Source organism: Elgaria multicarinata, chromosome 7 (assembly GCF_023053635.1).
Source record: "Elgaria multicarinata webbii isolate HBS135686 ecotype San Diego chromosome 7, rElgMul1.1.pri, whole genome shotgun sequence".
Taxonomy (NCBI): domain Eukaryota; kingdom Metazoa; phylum Chordata; class Lepidosauria; order Squamata; family Anguidae; genus Elgaria; species Elgaria multicarinata.
Window position 1 is genome coordinate 49,283,769 of NC_086177.1, and position 20,970 is coordinate 49,304,738.

A 20,970-nucleotide genomic window follows, 5' to 3' on the forward strand; every position below is an offset into this window, starting at 1 on the left:
TCATTGTGTTGAATATTTTCTGAGCCAGCAAACTGCATGCAACACTGCAAATAAAAAACCTAACTTTGCATCCATAGTATACAACATATTGTAATACTATTGTTAAGTGGTAAATGATTCTCCCCCCACCCCACTCCTTTCAACTAAGCAGACTCTGCAGTCTAGACCCAACAGTACTGTGAAGGCATCTACAGGGTATCATTGGCTCATTGAGGTCACAGTGCACTACTTGCTCTTAGAGGTTAGTTGCCTCTGCAGGTACATGAGGGTTGCTATCTATTTGCACATGGCCGAGCATCTTAATGTTACCAAAAATGCCATTGGATGCTCAGAATCTGTGTGTTCAGTGCAGTCCCTAGGACAAAGTTCTAATGAAGATATGCTTCACCAAGGCAAAAAAACCCAAAAGGTTAAAAATGGAAGAAATATTTACAGATTTTCCTTAGTTCAGATATTGAGTCTGTTTTTTTTTTTAATTTTCTTTTTCTTTAGTGCATTGTCATAGAAAGGTTCAAAGGCTATGAATACAAATTTTCTGGTCCTGTTCCATACATGTCTGCAAGCCGTTTAAAACGAGGCCCCCAGTCACTGAGGTAATCATAATTCTGATCAGAGTTTGAACTGATAGAATCTAATGAGCTGAGTGACTCAGCCACTGAACCATTTCCCTCAAATGCGTATGTCTGCAGGGAATCATATGGCGGTGCACACGGATCCACATCAGCCTCTTTTAGTCTTTCCCAAATAAATTCCCGAAAAATAACATTATCCGGGATGCTTTTAAATGATGGTCTACTCAGGAACTGGATTTCTGGAGTCACATCCCTCCTGGTCTTGGTGTCTCGGATGATGTTGAGGTTCCTCAAGGCGGCCATGTCAAATGCCTCCGTGTCTTCCTCTCCACCTCCCTCATCATCATATCTGACTATGTTTTCCCTGATATCTCTCTCTTCATCAAAAACGAGGGGCTCTTTTTTCCGTCGTCTCATTGTAACAATCAGCAGGACAAGCACTGCAATGCAAGAGGTGATAGTTTAAGGACAGGTAAATTCTGAACTCACCCATCCCATTAAGCTTCCAGTGTCCAGTGGAGCAATTCCTAAATTCTGCATGACAGAACACACTACAATGGTCACAGAATACAGTTTTAAAATTTGTTAACAGTTTCTAAAATGGCTTTTAGACCAAGGGCTTGAAGACATTAAAGAATCTATTACCACATTCATCCTGATTTAATGTCATCACATGTAATTCCGTATCCTACACTGGCTGCCAAAACATTAATTTTAAGAGCCAGTTTGGGCTGAATATTACAACCTCGCAGCCGTGAAATAAAAAGAGACCTTTTTTTTTGAACTCTTAATTGCCCAAGTGATAAAAGCACATTCATAAAGACACTGTGTGTAATTTAACTGTCAAGACTTTGGGAAGTGACTCCATTATTGAAGAATACGAGGATACGCTGACTGATGAAGTATCTGATCCTGGATTGGGAAATTCAGACTCATTAAATAATCTCTAGCATACATCTTGGTTTGTGCATTAAAAGCATTGCTCTAATAGAGAGCACTTTGCTTTAATGTGCAAAGTACTGATCCATGTACCTGTGAATTATTTCAAACAAGAACTGAAAAGGCTGTTGGCATTCATTAGATCAGCCAATGATACCAGGTAATAATATTTTTGAAATTTCTGATCCTTAACAGGGTTTCTTGTGGGCTTTAGTGCCAAGATGAATGTTCAGGAATTAGCCAGAAGACTATTCAACATTTAAGCTGTACCACACGCTTATCATAATTTGCAACAGGTAGTGTTCATAGGTCAAGCATAGACATCATTCAAGTTTCAAACTACACAAAGCTTTAAGGGTCATTCATCCCTTTCAAAAATTATTAGTTTACTTAATTTTCACAACAAAGTGCCTCAATTATTTTATTTCCATTAACTAAGCATCCCTAACCACAGAGTCCTATGGAAAGAAACTAATTATAATCCAAATTCCAGTGGGCATTAAACAGAGCTTGGCAGTCTAAGCTATATCAAAACAGCATTCCCCACCCCCACCCCCATAAATAGTGATGGGTTATTGGTGGCAGAAATGGCTGCTACTATATAACATTTATTAACAAACAGAAGGACACAAGTTGCAGACTATACCTTCCCCACAGAATTCAATGATAAAAGTCAGCATAATACCATAGAAAATGCAAAATTTGGGGATATTCAAATATAGCAATATTTCCCAATGTATACCACATTATTTGGGGGTTTCATAATGTCCCCTTTCCTTTGTAGACACATTAACCAGTGGGACTAGTAACAAAATGTGGTAAGATGGGGTGCTTGTTTTCAGGATTTCAACCAGCCAGCCATGTCTTTTTTTCCAAGGAGACTCAATATCATCCCCTCCCCGCACCCTCATTATCCATCCTCCCTCAACATATAGGAATCCATGGCCACTAAGCATGCTCAGTCTTCAGTCCTCAACTGTATTTTCTGTCTTAAAAATCTTTTGTGTTTCTGCAAAACCTGGGGTTCCCACAAGCTTGGTGATACCCCCCTTGTGCATGGTTGATGCTGTTTGGACTACATAAGGAACCATACTTGGAGACTGAGTTCACTATTTGTTTAAAGGATACATTACTCTCAGTGTAAGTTCAAAAAAAATTGAAAGAAAACCTGACATCTTGATCTTCAAAGAAGCCATTTCTGCTGATGTCACTCTATTTTCAGCTCACTCATTTCATCACTCCTGCCCCCCCCCTGAAAACCAGGGAACCTGTCTGGCTCTACTCAGTGGGAGAGGACACTCAGGAAAGATTCTGTCAACCAACATTTCTTTGTTGAAGAGGTCAATGAGGGCTTCAGCAGACTCACTTGCTGAAGCGACAGAACAATCCCCAAGGGCCACCAAGAAACCATCCAGATCTGTTGGCCTCCTGACTTGGTCTCCTGCTCCTGCAGAAGCTCTGATTTGCAGTAAGTCCAATTTAATCCTCAACCCAACTCCAACTCCCCCAAGGATAACATGTACCTCTTATAAAGCTTTTCCATTTTGTGTCTAGCACAGTGACAGACAACTTGTGGCTCTCCAGTTGTTTTATCCTAAAACTCCCATGATCCCTCACCATTTGGCAACACTGGTAGGGTAGGGTAGTCATAGGTCAAAACATCTGAAGAGTCATGCATTACCCATCCTTGTTCTAGTACTATCACTGCTCAGGAAAATGGCTTCAGATGGCTCCAACGGTTTTTTTATGAAAAAAAACAACAACAACCCAGAGGCACAAAACTTTCTGGATACATTCTGCTTGTAGTATAAAAAAAATGGAAGCAATACAGGAAACTTTATGAAGCTGAATTTGTATAACGAACACTCTTCAAGTGTCTGTTGTAGAACACATGTGGACATGGGAGACTGATTTTGAGATCTTTGTTTTTGGCCATGAAACTCACTACCCTGTGGCAAATAATAAACCTATCCGGGCATATTTCAGAGGGCTACAGTGAGAAGAAATGATGTAAGGAGTATAAAGCCTTTAAATAAGGAAAGCTATTGGATCTTGACTAGCCCTAGGATTTTATGAAATAAAATAATAATAAAAATATAATTCAAATAAAGACCCACATGGATGAAGCTAGGCTTTTTGCTCTTAATAAAAATTACTTCTGACCACACTAGAATAGTACTACAGCCATGTATCGAGCAGTTAATCTCTTCTTTACTCCAGTGAAAATGTGTTTTCACACTATGACATGTTCTGCAGACTTCCACTGGGGAGTTAAATACCTGCTAATAAGTGCAAAATATATGAAACTTAGTAGGTCTGCCTGCCTAGAGGTACAATAAAATCAAGATAAAATGAATGTTTTATGTGGTTATGGTATGCATAGCCCACGATTGCTTGAAGCCAAGAAAAATATGAAATCCTTTGAAAGGTTAAACATTTTAGCATTTAAATGGCTTTAAGAGAATATTAATTTCTAATCACTCCAACTGCTCCTGAACAATATTTTTTAACCTCTATGTGAATAAATGTCACTTTAGCAGCTGTGCAAGAACCATGGCACTGCCTACAAAACCAGCGAGTGCTGAGTGCTGAATTCCAGTGCAAGAACAATTAGGTTTGAATAGGAGCTATTTCACAATAGGCTCTTTTAAAACAACAGCAGCAGCAGCAGAAGCAGCAATTTGTTATTTGAAACAACAGAGTAACTATCATCTGATTGAACGAATGACCAGGAAAGCTAACATTCAGGATTGTTCATTAATACTACATGTAGTGAACATTTCTAGGACTCAGAAATGAAATCTACTATTGCTACGTATTTCCTATGGTCACAAAGTAGATCCCCATCAAACCACATCCTTTAGACCAGAGATGTTTGCTTTAGATTAACCCAGAAAGTCCTGCGATCTTGCTTCCCTCTTTCTCTGCAGTGTTTTCCTGTTCTGCTGAAAAATAACAAGAGCTGAAGTCGCTTCACTAAGATTCTATGAGGGCAAGCTTAGGGATCAGGCAGGTATATATGGGAGGAGACGATCATTCAGGTAACTTGGCCCCAGGCCATCGGGCCTGGAAATGGACTGGCAGTCAGGGCAGATGGAAAAGTACAGGCATAATATAATATATAAGATAGTCCTATCTGGCTGGATGCTGTAATGGATTGGATAAGGGCCAGTAACCTTGGGCTGATTGACTTTGCAGCTTTTATGTGTGAGGTGAGCTGTTTCTCTTACAAAAGTTTGTTATGTGCCTGGGAGAGAGGGGATTGGGGGACTTGAAGGGGCCCCAACTAGTGTGGTTATGGGTCAAGGGAGATATGGCATTGGGAGGAAGGTTAGCCAGTTTAGGGGAATACGGCCCAGATGGTAAACCTGCAGGCATAGTTGATGTCCTATGAGCTTGCCCTTGACCCCCAGATGGTGCTGTTAAACACCAGATTGATCCAGAATATGACCTGCCTTATCCATGATGTAATAGTGGATGAGGCAGCCAATCTGGCATGCGTAATTGAGACCTGGGTGGGTGAACAGGGAGAAGATAGTCTTTCTCAGCTTTGCCAAACAGGGTACTTGGTTCAACATCACAGTAGGCTTGAGGGCAAGGAGGGAGCATTGCCTTCGTTTATAGGAATTCTATCTCCCTCTTCAGTCTCCTTGTCCATTTGACTCCTGGTCTGGAGTGTTTGCATCTTTTGTTGGGCCACCAGGACAGACTGGGGATTCTGTTGCTGTACTGCCCACCCCACTGTTCAACACTTATCTGAGCTGATGGGGGGAGTGTGTTGTGGAGATCCCCCAAACTGTTGGTTCTGGGGGATATCAACATTCATGCCAAGGGCACCTTGTTTGTGGCAGCTCAGGATGTCACAGCCTTCATGAAAACCAGGGGACTGTCCCAACATATCATCAGGCCAATACATGTAGCAGGACATGCTCCAGACTCGGTTTTCTCAAGTGAACATGGAGATGGTGATCTGAAGGAGGGGAATTTTGTTATGATCAGATCATTGCCTTTGCTTCAGTCCTTTTGTCATGGTCAGATCATTGCCCAATACGAGAGAGATATTGGGTGGTGCTCTTGTGCACACTAGTGCTCTAATAACGGCAGATCTGCGAAAGTTTGTTTTTTTAAAGACTTTTCCTTGTCTAAATGTAACAAATCAAAATCTGAGTTTCAGAAACAAATAAGCATTTTTGAGAAAAGAGTTCTCTCTGTGTGCAAAATGATAGTTATGGTTATGTTAAACAGTTATTATAAAAGCAATTACTATTGTGTTTCTGTGATGTTAACTGAAAAAAACAACCCACTGCAATTGCCATATAATTTTCAGAGGCTTTAAAGATTTTTCTCACTTGTTTCTTTAAAGAATTATGTACACTTTAAAAATAATGACACCCAGCACGATGATTTCATGGGCTTCTGTAAGTTGAAATCATATTTTAGGTATTTATTTATTTATTTTACATGAAAACAGCATCACTACACAGTTACTGCCTTGGAATAAAATTTACTTTAGATTTACAGCCTGTTTTATGCCTAAAGGCTTCCAACAACAAAAGTGCTATGTGGATCTGGAATAATTAAGACATTACACAAAATGAAGTAATAGACTGAACAGGTGGAATTGTGGACTGCACCATGTTGGGCTGCAAATGGGTTGGTGGCAGATTTCTGATTTTCTTTCTTCATTTAAAAAGGACCCCAAATGTAGTAAACTAGCCTACTAGAGAGAGGGATATGCTACACTTCCATCTCTGATGTGCTAGTTAACTACAGGTAGGGGATTTTTAAACATGCCAGAGAATTCAGGAAGAGACCTTCCATCTTTGGCCTGAAGTGATGCAGACCAGATTTTTACCATTTCAGTTTGCTACCTTATACTGCATAATATGCCTGCCTGAGACTTGAGATCTGTTGGAGAAGCCCTCCTCTGCATCCTACCAATGTGAGACACGTGCTGTGGTGGGACATGGGAGAGGGCTTTCTCTGTTGTGGCACCCTGGCTGTGAGATTATTTTATTTATTTATTCATTGCATTTTTATACCGCACAATAGCTGAAGCTCCCAGGGCAGTTCACGAAAATTCAAACCATTCAAAGTATAAAACTAACAGTATAAAAACATGATATAAAATACAATATAAAAGCACAACCAGGATAAAATCAGCAGCAGTGCAGAAATACAAATTTAAAATACAATTTTAAACAGCAAAGTTAAAATTGAATTTATAAACTGTTAAAATGCTGAGAGAATTAAAAAAGTCTTCACCTGGTGTCCTTGGAGGCCTGACTAGCACTGGCTTCATTTCAGTGCCAAGTTAAGACATAGCTTTTTAACAAAGACTTTGATGGCTAAATTCACCAAGCTTGCACGTAGTTTTAATTGTTTTAATTTGTTTTTACTGCTCTTAAATTCTATATTGGTTTTAGCTTGATTAATGGTTTATTTTGTTTTTAGCTGTGTATACTTATTATTTTATATTGTTTATACGATTTTACCTGTACACGGCCCTGAGATCTGAGTGATACAAATGTTTTAATAAATAAATAAAGTATAGATCAGCTCTTACCTTTACAAATAAAAATGGCAGCAACAGGCTACTATTGCTCTCTTTCTACAAATGGAGAGTAGAGCTTGAATTGGCATTTAACTGGCAATCTAGACCTTTAAGATTCTGTTCTCACATTGGACTATTGGACTTTTTGTGACAGCAGCCCTTTTATTGAGAGTTATACACATTTCTGATCTTTAGTTGTGTCTCTATTGCTGCCAGGGCCAGTCGGTGGACAGCCATACTTGAAATCATTATCAATTCAAAGTCCCTGTTGTCCATTGCCAGAACAGAAGAAAGCATGTGTTGGAGTCAAGGATGTCCACATTTGTAAAATATGTCCCATGTAAGTTTCATGGATTGTATAGTGTCTTTTGTTCTGACATTGACAGACAGATTTGATCTTTTTTTTGTTGTTATAAGGAAAAATATGTAAATAATTCCTTCAGAAAGTTTGCAACCAATTTTCATAATTTATGTTAGTACGTAAAATTTAATGTATTGTCACCCATACCATTAAAAAAAAATTCCTGCACATATTTTCCAGCAAGGTCTATGTCTCAGGAGAAACTTGCATACTTTCCTGCGAATAAATTGGCATGAATTAAGGGAAAGCCTGCAGACTCAGTGAGGCCTATGAAGGCTGGTTTGCAGAGGATTCGTCAAGTCAGATTCCTAAAAATCCAAATTCCTTTTAGTCTATCTCAAATTTCTCCAGCATCCCTAGTTGGATGTTTGTGTCAAAGTGCCAGGAGAAAGCTACAGCAGAAGATACAGTTAGCCTGACAGAAAGTCTGGTATCTATAGGAGGCTTGGATAATTCATAAGCTTCATACGGCCATTCATGGTTTTCAAAAGAGGTCTCTAAGGCCTGAACAGAAATATTGGTAGAAAGCTCACAGGGCCAAGACCAAACATTAGCCCAACTACTTCCAGGTTCAGACTCTGGGATTTCTTACAACTGCTGGATCAGACTGTGATTTGAGTTTTCTGGTTCTTCCTCTCGCTCAAGCATAGGGAACCTCTCTCAACCTGAGGGGACTGAATTAAATTTTGGAGGGGCGAGTGGAGCCAAAGACAAAGGGGAGAAGTCTGAAGGCAAAAGGGATACAGCCATTAAAACACACACACAAAAACATCTGAAGTTAGCCTTAGGAGAGTTACCGCCATCTTTTAAAGGGAGGGGGGACACTGCACAAAATCAGGAAACAACCAAACAATTGGTAGTTATGGGGAAGTCTTTAAGAGTTATGGGGAAGTCTTTAAGAGTCTGTGGAACTCTTAAAGGCCATATTGGAACTCCAGGCCTGTGATTCCCCACCCGTGTTCTCGCACATCATTGCTGTGGATTCACTGTATGGTGGATGTGTAACTATCACAAGCACTTGAATGGATACCTTCAACAACGACAAGAGACATTCCACTGCCCCACCTTAAAGTAGGGACATTCCAACTGGGCCATTCTCAAAGGGGAATGCCACTGGACTGCTCTTCCATATTACAGCTTTGCCACCAGTTGAAGCAGTGGGAAGGCTTTTTTTTTACAGTTAAAAAAAAGACTAAATACAACACACTTCCACTTCATATCTATCAGGTAACCACCTGCTGAAAAAAATAGAAATATCACCCCTTCAAGTCTCTGAAATGTTGCACTTTCATAGATCATGTGACTTTGGGCCAATCTGCTGTGGTTACCACTAAGCTTTACTGATCCTAGATTTGTTTTTAAAGTTGTTTATAGTTGTTTTAAATGTATGTTTCTGTGTATGTTGCATGCTTTTGTAGTTTTAAATTTTGTATATTGCTTTTAAGTGTTTTAATTTTTTGTAAACCACCCAGAGAGCTTCAGCTATGGGGCAGTATACAAATGTAATAAATAATAATAATAATAATAATAATAATAATAATAATAATTAACGACGCATAGTTCTGTTGAACGCAACCGTGGGACCACGGTGAAGATGGTTAGAACGTGCTTATACAGCAATTATGGTTAGGCAAACACCATGCACAAGACACGCTAAGCCCTCATGGTTAGCCCAAATTGGTTAACCAGCATGGTTTAGCATGTCATCCTAACCTACCTTACAGGGTTGTTGTGAAGATTAAAATGGAAAGGAAAAAGGCTATGTAAGCTACCTTTGGTTCCTTACAAGAGGAAGAAAAGTGGGATATAAATATACATGTAATAATAATAGTAATAATAGTAGTAGTAATAATAATGATGATGATGATGTTGCAGGGCATTGTTTTGCCTTGCATGAGTTTGATCTGATGCTCTGTATTCTTAGCCACATGAGCACAGATAGACTTCCTCCCAATTCCCTCTTTTGTAGGTAGTTCTTCCAAATCTACTTCCTAACACTGCAAACTTGTTTCAGGATTGGGCTCAAAGAAAGTGTATTCCAGGCTGCACTTCGTAATGACATGAGAAAGAAGCAAACACAAAGCCACTGAGGTTGTGCAGATGGCCTCGTTCACCTGCATTTCTTCCAGAGAGAACTTGGCAACTCACGTGTACAACTGGCCTGCATTTTATTGCCCACACCATCAGAAAATCCATCTGTGGAGCTTCTGTGTTGGTTTAATGATCTGGATAAATGAACCCACGTTCCTGGTATATTGCGATGGGTCTGATTAGCTTTGGACTTTGAGAGCCAAGTATGCAAAGTAATAAAAATAATTTGATGAAGCATTCAAGTTTTGATCCAGGAAGATTGTTTTAGGTGAGCCTTGTGGTACCTAAAAATGTCATAATTCATACCATTTATATTAAAAGATTACATGAGTCTCAAAGCTAGAGGAAGACTATCAAGGAGAAAAACATTATTTGTTAAGATCTGGAAATGGCACTGAATCTTGCTTGAAATAAACAGGGCCACAGATTAATAAATTAGTTTGCTAATGCATCGAATACATTGTTAAGTGACCTTAAGCTTATAGATGTAAATAAATGTAAACACACTTAATTCTTTGTCAGATTATGTTCTGAGACCGCAATAATGTACACACCTGTTCAAAATCTGTGCAATTTACTTCTAAGTAAACAAGAATGGGATTGGACTGAAAGATGTCTTTCTGAATTATGCTGTAATAATATAGGCAAGAGTTGGCTAGAAGATGTTTCAATCATTTGGAAATGTGCAATGTTATAGGCCTGTTTTGCACATGATGCTGTCCTATGGTTTATCTAACTCATGGTTTATTCATTTACCCAACTTTTGTCTTGCAGATGATCAAACAAACTGTGATTTGTTCTCTCAGTTCTTGGGGTGTTTGTTTCCCTTCTCCTTCAGCTGCTCCCTATATCACCAAAGCCTTTGTGGTGCTGTAGTACTGACATGTGGAACAGCTAGGTTTTTTAGGCTCTTGCCCACTGCCTCTGTAGCCTAGCAAAACAACCCATGCATGACCCATGGTTCTGGATCCACATGTAACAACAACCCATGGTTTAAACAACCCAGAATTCAGCAATCCATGTAATGGGTTAACTTTATGTGCAAGCCAGGCCACTGAGCATGTTATTTAACTAATAATTTACATTCTGCGTTGAGTTTATTTGGAATTCCTAGGTAATTCTGAACAAAGTTGAATCTGGTTTGAAACTTGCTTTTCTGCTACACTGGGGTATTTGTAACTCATGGATTTAATGTGTCAGCTATGAAAGGTGTTTTTTGCAGTTTTAAAAGGCTGTCTGGAGATCTCAGTCTTTACATTTACCATTCCTCATCGCAGTAATGTCACTCTCTCAATAAAACACTGTCGCCTTTGAAACTTGTGCCTTTGCTGAAAACTCTGCCTGTCTATTCTTAAGAAACTGAACCACAGGAGGCTTGGGCTGGAAACCAGAACCCCTAGATGAAGGAAGTGTCAATTCTGACAAGCTGAACCAAATGCAAGGATTATGACTAGATCTGAATTTTGCACAGAGCTAGCAGTGAATATATTTCATTCCTTACTAGGCTCATATTCAACTATGTGGACATTTCTCAATAGCTGGTCAATTTTTAAGAAACAGATAGGCAAAATACGTAATAAATTAAATTAATAATAATCTGGAATTATCTAAATTATAGATTTTGTTATTGATCTCTCAGTTTGACACACACAAGTTGTTGTGCTGTTAAAAATATATTCTATTAAAGGTATCTGTAAATGCCTATATATTAATGAAAAAACATCATTAATTTCCATATGCTCTGTAGCAGTTTTATATTAATAAATAATATTGGGAAAGCAGTAAGACTGGCATTTTCTAGTCTTATTGTACTTTAATTATATACTAGGTAACCTTACAAATGCCAATGGTATTTGTTAAAGAGATTTTGCAGCAATAAGTGTTCTTTTTTGCCCTAGGCAAGAGTGGGATAAATTGATAGTTGCATAGCAAAAAATGAATAAAATAAAAAGGTTGTGTCAAGCATGCCTTTTTGTTGGCCTGCACTGCTTTTGCGGTGGATCATGTTACTCGGCATATAATTCAAGAAAACTTCCCCATATTAGTTTGCATTTTGTTTCTTTTAGTAGTTTGGTATAATTAGGGTGACCATATGGAAAGGAGGACAGGGCTCCTGTATCTTCAACTGTTGCGTAGAAAAGGGTATTTCAGCAGGTGTCGTTTGTATGCATGCAGCATCTGGTGAAAATCCCTCTTCATCACAACAGTTGAAGCTGCAAAAGTACTGCCCTCTTTTGTATCTGGTCAGGCAGGGCTCCTGCAGCTTTAACTGTTGTGACGAAGAGGGAATTTCTGCATGCTTACAAATGACACCTGCTGGAATTCCCTTTTTTTAAACAACTGTTAAAGATACATGAGCCCTGTCCTCCTTTCCATATGGTCACCCTAGCATAATATATATTTTCATGGGCAGCTAAAGTCAATAAATCCTGAATCCAACTGCATATATTTGGGATTTTGTTTGCTTTCCAGTGTTGTAGAATAATACACTTAACACTGTTAGTAAGTTCTAAGGAATAAGTGTTCTTAAATCCTATGCATGTTTAGACAAAAGGCCTACCGCTCCTAGTATATTCTAGCCAGTTGTAGGCCTTTTTTCTGTCTAAGTATGCATAGGATTGCATCCTAAGCCTATTTCTTTCAATGGACATAGCTGGTGATCCTGTATATACTTACCTGGGAGTATCCCCATCAAACTCAATGGAACTTATTCCTGAGCAGACATGTATAGGATGGCATGCTTCACTCTGGTTCCATTTACACTTTCCACCACAGCTTGTACCTCACTCAGGAGATCTCACTATTCCTAGAATTGTTTCTCATACGCCTTGGAAAAATCTTACCTTTGGCACTATGCATTATAAAAGGTAAAACAAATGTGATCATGTGCTTTAGAATACAGAACATCTCTCTTACAAAAATAGTGCAAGGGGAGGGGAAAGCTGCAAAAAAAGCTTTTTAAAAGCTGCAGGTAAATACAGCACACTTACACTGTGAGTACTTACTACAGACAATTAATTACACACATGGTGATGATTTCCTACAGAGATGATGAAACCGTACTTCAGAGAAATCTGAGGTGCTGGTAATCCTTGCATGATCACTATTTGCCCAGAAGGGGCCAGGTCTGTGTCAAGTCTCAAGTGCCTTATGCCCTGGTAGCTCAAATAAGGTATCAATAAATACATTCAACAAAGATGGATACATGTAACAACTTTTATAGCCTCAAAACAAGGAACTTGCTGCATCTCTAAAGCAAATAACATGAAAATGCACACACATACACACACACACACAAACACACACATATCACCTCATGTGTTTAACCATAAACTGGTCTAATTTAGTGCTCTGAAAAAATCACAATCACCATTTCTCACAGATGCATATGAAAAAAATGGAATAAAGCCTTTCAGACATACCTACCAAATAGAGCAAAACAATAATATAACTGTGTGTCACTAATTAAAAATCACTCACATACCCAAATCAATTACAAAGTTAAAGGACAATAACAACCTGTACATAGCCACAGTCCCAGGTTGCAATGGGAACATGGAGGGGTTGTAGCTCAGTGGTACAGCACCTACTTTGGATGCAGAAGGTCCGAGGTTCAATCCTTGGCAACTCCAGGTAGGACAGGAAAAGCACTTGACTGAAACCCTGAAGAACTGCTGCCAGTCGGTGCCAACAGTACTGGGCCAGATGGACCAATGGTCTGACTCAGTATAAGTCTGTTTCCTATGTTTTGGTGTTCCTATTCCACTGGCAGGCAACATAACCTAGAATAGGTATTCCTTAACACACTTTTTTCTACCACTTTCCAAGTGCATTGCATCAATTGGTGCTTGTCCTTTGAGCTGGTTACTTGTTACACAGAATGTAACACAGATTTTACATCTCTGCATACACACTGATTCCAGATAAACTGATCTGATACAAGAGGTTGTTTTAAAAACAAAACACAGCCATAGATCCTGGGGTAAAATGGCTGTGTTTGAAATTAAGACCACCTTCCAGAAAGCTACAATTAGTGTTACGATCAGGGTTAATGAATCTTTGGATCAGTGCAACTGATTCCTGTGGATTAGGCTGTAAGGTTGCTGCTCTTACCTTTTGTACAAGATGAAATAAATGTGCATAAACACATTTTATAGGCTCCATAACACTGATCTTGAAACAGCGACATTGGCTTCCATTTTATTTCTGAGCCCAATTCAAGCTGCTGGTTCTTAACTGTAAAACCCTAAGAGGCTTATCTGAAAGACAACCCCCTTTGCATTCATTATCTGAAGCCCTGTTATGTGCTCTACCTTCCAGACTACTGAGCTTTATGGACCCTCAAAACAGGGCTTTCTGTGTAGCAGCACCTTGATTGTGGAACTCCCTCCCAGAGAAGTTAGGTCAGCTCTTTCATTATTGTCTTTTAGATGGCTGGTGAAAAAAAATATTATTCTACCAAACTTTTAATACTTTATGTCATTCTCAGATTGTTTAGTGATCCTTGGTTTTATTGTATTTTTTCAGATTGCCTTTTTTAGTTTTTTGTAGTTTATGCAGTTTTTTGTAGTTTATGTAGTTTTATTATTTTCTTGTTTTATCTGTACATCTCCTCAAATAGCCACTGAGCAGAGGAGGTGACCCTCAAAATACTAAATAAATAAATAACATGGCAGACATAATAGAAATAGATTACTATAAACTTTCAAAGATGTCTGATGCACCATTTACTGAAGCTAAGCAAGTCTTGACCTTGTACCTCTATGTAAGATTCTATTGGGAGCTCTAAGCACTCTGGGAAAAAGGTGACAAACACATAAATACAGGCAAAATAATTGCATTTGTGCTGAGAGAAAATTGTTCCCACAAATGAATAAATCCCAAAGATGTACCTAGCAATGTCAGAACGCAAGCCAGGATCGCTATGAGTGCTCCAGTGCTAAGTCCTGCTGGCAAGATGTAGGCCTCTGCGTTGCATGTTTGGGCATTGCCATCTGCATCACAATCACACACTCGGATCGTGAGCGTATTGGTGCTACTTAGAGAAGGAGAGCCACTGTCCACAATGAATACTGGCAAATAGTAAACCGATTGATCCTGTCTCCGAAATCCATTTCGTCTGGTTAGTATAGATGCTGTGTTGTCTGGACCAAAGAAAACACAAAAGTGAGACAAACAGGATTTCTTACAGAAATATTCCATGGATTATTTTAAACGGATGTTCATTTATTAACATCAAGGTTTTAGCCATAGCAATAGAAACACGCTTGTAATCTTCAGAACTTGAAACTGCAAAGAGCAGCCCTGAGGGTTGGACTATATCCCACTGCAAGTCCTTTGTAAATAGTTAATAAAGATGTAGCCCCTGTTTCACCCAGTTCCATGTCTCATTCTCCTTGTTCTCTAGCAATGCTGTGACAAGCCTTCCACATTTCCTGATGACAGGCCTTGAAAATGCTACATATAATCTTATACACAAGGGCCCAAGGAAAGGCAACAGGAAAGGTTAAATGTTCCTGCATCATCTATCATCATTGGCCCAGTTCAGATGCCTACCCTGGCCTAAGTACCTGTTCACATGAGGAAGCAGGCAAGCATGCTCTTGTCCAGCATGTTCATGAAGGAACCTTTCTCATGGGCACTTCATGTGGATGCTTATATAGTGCTTGAATTTCCCCCTTTTTTTTTAAATGAGAGAAATATACCATTTGGGCCTTCATGCATGTAGGTATCTTCATGCAATGCTTGCTTGTATCACACGTTATGTGTGTGTGTGGGGAAGGGGGCATCTATCTTCTCTCCTACCATAACAGAATATTTTGCTTAGTCAAGCATCTGAACTGAGCCATTGTTAGGACCAAAACTTTAAATCTCTATCTAACAGCTACAATCTCCCCACCCCCATTTTTATCTAGAGTAGGTACAGGGGGCAGATCTAGATCTTAAAAGGCTCCCTTACCCCCAACGTTAAGGTCTCAATCTGGATCGGGGGGGCCTTGTGACTACTCTAGAGTAAAAATGAAGAAAAGGCATAGCTGCTAGATATGAATTTAAGTCTTACGTCTTACCTTAGCCCTTGTTCTAAATCAAACTTGCATCTTCTCAGAAGATGATGCAGTGTTAAATCAAGGGCTCATTAAGGTGCTTTAAACTGATGAAGCGTGTCCTAAGAGGTATAGCGGTTCTTGCATTAAACTGTACAGAAATCAAATGCATATGAATGGCACAGAGTAAATTAAATTAGTAAGAAAGGTGTCCATCCCATGCCTGTGGTGAGGGGAAGGGTTGTGTGGCCAAACTAGGAAGCATTGTTCTTGCTGCCTGGTTGGGAGCTGTCCATGGTGTTGGGGGAAGCATCCCTGATGTCACAGGCAAAAGGGGGAAGTCTCAAGATGGTTAGAAGCTTCTATTCGTCATGCCTGGTTGGAGGAGCTGTAGACCAACATCTCTGCCAAACGCAATATGCATGCAAGTGTTTACCTGCAAGCAGAGAACAACTATCATGTCCACAAAGAACTGTTTTATGCTAATGATATAGCTTTACACTGGATGATTGGATATTATAGGATAAAAGTGAACTCTGCCAATCCTGTATTTCCTGTCTCCTAGTATTAAGTAGCGATATCAACATATTTGTTAAAACACTGCTTTGCAAAGCAGATCTATTTGCTCTAACAAATTTGAGTCAGGAAAGGTTTGAGGGTGAGGGTTTTAATGGAATTGTCTTAATGTGGGTTGAGGGTTTTAATGGAATTGTTTTATATGTTATTGTAAAGCGCCTCGATGCCAGAAATGGTGAAGCGGCGCTATAAAAATGCTTTAAATAATTAATAATAATAAATAAATAAGGATATTTTTATCCTGACTCTTCCTGTTCTCCACTGTTCTCTCATCAGTTTCATGGCTGTGGGCACTGCCATAGGTGGGTGTCCATCACATCAGATGGAAAGCTGGTTGGTGTACTTGTCTTCAGGGGTTTATGCTTTAAAACATTAGATTTCTTCTAAAACAAAAATGTGGTTGTTTTCAGTACAACAAATATTCAATAATTCAGACAATGGCTATGTTTGGAAATATAATAGTGGCACTAATCTAAGAAAGTTTAGATTAAAATTTAGAGTACATCTGTGTGGCATTAGGCTGTTTTTCACTTTGGAAGTGTAAAATAAGTGAAAATGAATTATAAATAGAAGTTCTGAGTGTAATGCATGTTAGTTTGCCTTTCACACATAAATTACATTGCAATATATTTTTAAAAGAGGTGCACTTCAGATCTAATAATAAAATTGTAAAAGAGCTGGAATTTCATTTGCAGCTCATAATCCAACGGAAATTGCTCTTAAAAGTGGTATGTGAATCAAATAAATATTGCTGTCACAATTGATTTTCCACGTTTAGTGCCAGGGCTGAGCAGTTACAAGCTAATAATTAACTGTTTGGTGATGGATCACATCTAAGCTGTTTAAATATAGTCACAACAACGTTACAGCTTAGATATGAAAATATATGAAAAGACAGATAATGGGTTTAAAAGAAGTTCTCTGCCAATATTCATTTCAAAACTGAAATATGATTTTTTTTCCCCTCTGGGGGACTGCAAGCGTAAACATCACCTGTAAATACTGCAAGAAATCTTACCTTGGATATATATTTAATGTAATACCCTTGGGTGGGAAAAAAAACCCCCTAGAGCATTTTAAATACATAGGGCCATTTTCTGAAATTAAAGCTGTATTCTCACCCGTCCACCCCCACCTCCTTATGAGAAACCTCCTGGGTTTCACATGCTCATTCTGAGTTTTAGAAAATTCTAGAACCTCTAAATGGAGAAACCAAGAGCTCATGCACACCAAGCAGGATATTCCACTCTGAAAGTGGCATGAAAGTGGTATATAAAAGGCAGGAGCCACACTACTGCTTTATAGTGGTACTGAAGTGCACTGACGACTGTTGGGGCCCATTGACACAGCCACACCAAACAGGATATAACACTATGAAATTGGTATGACGGCAGTATATGGCATGTGTCAATGGGCCACAACAATTGTCAGTGCACTTCAATACCGTTATAAAGCAGTATATCTCCAGTTAGGAGATGCATGAACCATCCAATCTGAAACACACATATCTTCCTACGGGGCAATGCACAAGTGACTTCTTTGCATATTCACCTGGAAGTGCAAAAACAGAAAGTGGGATTGATGTGAATTTCTCCTTTCGGAGCTTGAGCAACATCAGTGGTCCTTCAAAAGCTGATATGCAAGATTCAGCAAGAGGGAACATAAGGCTGCAGGGGAGGAAATGCAGTCCAATGGGAAAAGCTTGGCCCATCATGACTCTCTGGTGTGAGAACATGAATATCCATATTCAAAAAGAAGGGGAATGAATTTATCCTGGTAGTATGCTAAGAGCGCGTTCCTTGAAAACTAGTAATTCTTTGCATGCTACCAAGATTTGCCTCCTTCAATATGCCCATAACCAGGTCATGTTCCAGTTAAGAGCTTAGTGTTCCTAGAGAATGGGATTATGGGTTTCTATTTTTGAGATCTGCAACGTTTCTTTAACATGCTTGAGCCAAAAGGGCCCTCCAGGATTTCCCTCCCAGCATCTACCATTAAGAGCAAATAAAATGCATAATATATAAATAAAACCAGAACAGCACATTAGAACTCAGGACAGATCTTTACCCATCAGTAAAATGTGGTTCCATGTAAGAGAGTGAAATAATATTAACAGCCTAGAAATGTGGACGCTGCAGCTTTTATCTCCAAAGCATTTTTAGCAGCAGATGATATTGTTGAAAAAGTTGGTTTTTTTCAAAGCACCAGCCACTTTGCCATGTGTTTAAACGGCTCATTTCTGTAATTTCCTGAGATACATTAATCAAACATGAGACCCAGGAAATTTTTCAGCTGCTGCCCTGAGGTATAATCTAATTTAGATAAAGACCTATAAAAACAAAAACTGAAAAGAATCAGTTTAAGAAAGGATCTGAAGCCCATCTGTTTGGCTCGTGGCTTTAAAAGATTTAAATAGAGGTTTCTTTCTCCTGACAGATAATCCATAGATAAAAATTACTTTTGGGGTCTGATTGCTCTTAATTAATGTTCTTCCTGACAAGGAAGTTACTCTGGATGACAATCAGGATGGCTTGTCTGAAGAAATAAGAGAGTTGGTGTGTCAACGCTCATATGCCCTGGGGTTGCCAACCATAGTTCTTGCCTTACCTTTATTATCTTGCAATGTAAAGTTATGGTTATTTGCTGCTTCTCCTGCCAAACTGAAGGAAAAGTGATGGCCACTAGGTGGATCGTCTTTGTCAACAGCACTGATTCGCTGAATCACCTAGAAAAAAGGGTGATTTGCCTTCAGATTTTAGTTTGTACTACATACAAGGTTACTTCTCAGAGCTCTAATGAGAAGGGGAAATTGTACACATAGTTGCAGTGATCCAGAGTCAGTTCTTGTTACTTTGAGGCACTTGCCAGAATTTGATTGAATTTACATCTACTCTGTAAATTTATTTTTGGTGGTGGGGAGGGAAGGATGCTGAAAGGCTAACGGGTGATATCCAAGGACAGGCTTCCACTGATAGAAGGTCAGCAGAACAGGTCCCCTTTTCCCTGAAGCCCCTCCCTGTCCATTCTGAAATCTACTCTGGAAAGTAGGGAGACCTCTAGAGCGAATTTTTGGGAGGTGCAAAGTGCTGAAGGGGAGAGGAAGGAAGGGAAAGTTCCACTGCATTAGCAGACATCCACTTTCCTTTACCAGTACAGATTGTCGTTACATAACAGAATGCGAAAAGCTTTGACTAAACCAGCCATCTTCCACCTGTTGCACATCTCCAGGTGCGTTGGCCTGTATTCCCAGCCAGAATGGCCAATGATTTGTGGTACAACACATCTGGAGGAACAATGTAGGTAGATCTGGCTCAATGGCTGGCCAGACTCTCGTGCTAATCTCCCCTCCTCCTTCCATAAGGTAAAAAAGGCCTCACATTGGATAAAGAGGAGATGGCAAAGGGGTCAGCTGAAGATGGCAAAAGCCTTCTCTAGTGGGAAATAACACCCTCAGCATCTTTTCTCATCAGGGATGTTGTGGTTGGACTTGAACCAAATCATCCCCAGCAGGAAATGATGATCAGGCCTTCATTTCCACTGGAAGAGACACATATTAAGGACTCTCATTGGGTGAAAGCACCTTTCACTGCTGAGGATCATGAGCACAATCCCATAAAGGTGTGCCTGCCTCAATTATTCTTGTTGCAATTCGAGCATGATGCTCACATAGTCAGGCACCCTGTGAAGAACGCGAAGTATCTTCTCCCTGTTATCAAGGGACATCCAGTGTGATGTAATGGCTTGAGAGCTGTGCTTGATTCTGAGAAGCCCACGTTCAAATCCACACTCAGTAAAGCAGTGTGAAAGGTGGGCGCATGGCTGACTACACATGGAGGCTCGTAAAACAGCTGCTAAGGTCATGCACATCATAGAAACCGAATGTATGACTGCCACATGGAAATGCTGGCTCAAACAACAAATGGGATCCTGGCCTCAATGACAGCATCTGCCAGCCCCATTTACTTCTGGAGGTTATTGTGCTGGGGGCATTAGCTGTATGAGCCAGCCTAATCTACATCTTACAAGGTTGTGGTGAAGAAAGGATACTGCTCTGAACTGACTGGAGAAAGGCTGGGATAAAAATGCAACAACTAAAGGCGTAGAACCAATGGAAATGTTAGTAGGATCTGATACAGAAGAAACCTGAAAGAAGTAACATGTTTTAGCCTGGGCATAGGAACTGAGTGAGATTCATTACTCCTAGCACTTGAGGACAATTGAGAGAGAAGGTCATTTATAGAATTTGACATCAATTCCTTGTACACCAGTCCAGCTGATCAATGGATGCTCAGTGTATTTTGTACTCTAAGAAATACCTCTTTGCATTGATGGAGTGAAACAACTGGAAGAATGGAAATATGCTACTTTCACAGATTAGGAAGTCTAGGAGAAGTTCAAAATTGTACGCAATGTAGATTTACCAGTGCAGTTCTTTCATGGGCTCTCCAGTGATGGAGATTTCAGATCTAGTTAATGTTTATTTTAGCTTCAAATCAACGTGTCATTTTTACTGCAATAAACTGATTATATTTTATCTTAAAAGAGGCATCACTGCAAATCAAATTACTGCTGTGCAGCAAATATCATCAAGCTGTTAGGAATATATAAATCCACACCTGGCCAGGTTCTGCATTTTCACAGACTGTAGTTTCATAATCCATGGCGAACTCGGGAGCGTTGTCATTGATGTCAAGGATAGTGATGGCCACGTATCCCCTCCCAATTTGCGAGGGGTTTTCTGATAAAAAGGACAAGAACCAGTTATTATTATTCATCATGAACCAATTTTTGTAAGTATTAAATATGTTCTATGTGTCTGCGGCAAGAAAATGA

At 39.5% G+C, this 20,970-nt stretch overlaps 1 protein-coding gene across 1 annotated transcript in view; it reads right to left on the reverse strand.

Annotated features, from left to right (window-relative positions):
* Nucleotides 1-420: 420 nt before the first annotated feature.
* Nucleotides 421-20,970, reverse strand: part of CDH7 (cadherin 7) — a 120,011-nt gene continuing 99,461 nt past the window's right edge. Inside the window, exons 8-11 of the mRNA XM_063130516.1 lie at nucleotides 20,754-20,875; nucleotides 18,745-18,862; nucleotides 14,410-14,661; nucleotides 421-1,012 (exon numbers count right to left, since the gene is read on the reverse strand). Coding sequence (XP_062986586.1) covers nucleotides 519-1,012; nucleotides 14,410-14,661; nucleotides 18,745-18,862; nucleotides 20,754-20,875 — 986 coding nt within the window. The 3' untranslated portion in view covers nucleotides 421-518. The remainder of the gene's footprint in view (nucleotides 1,013-14,409; nucleotides 14,662-18,744; nucleotides 18,863-20,753; nucleotides 20,876-20,970) is intronic.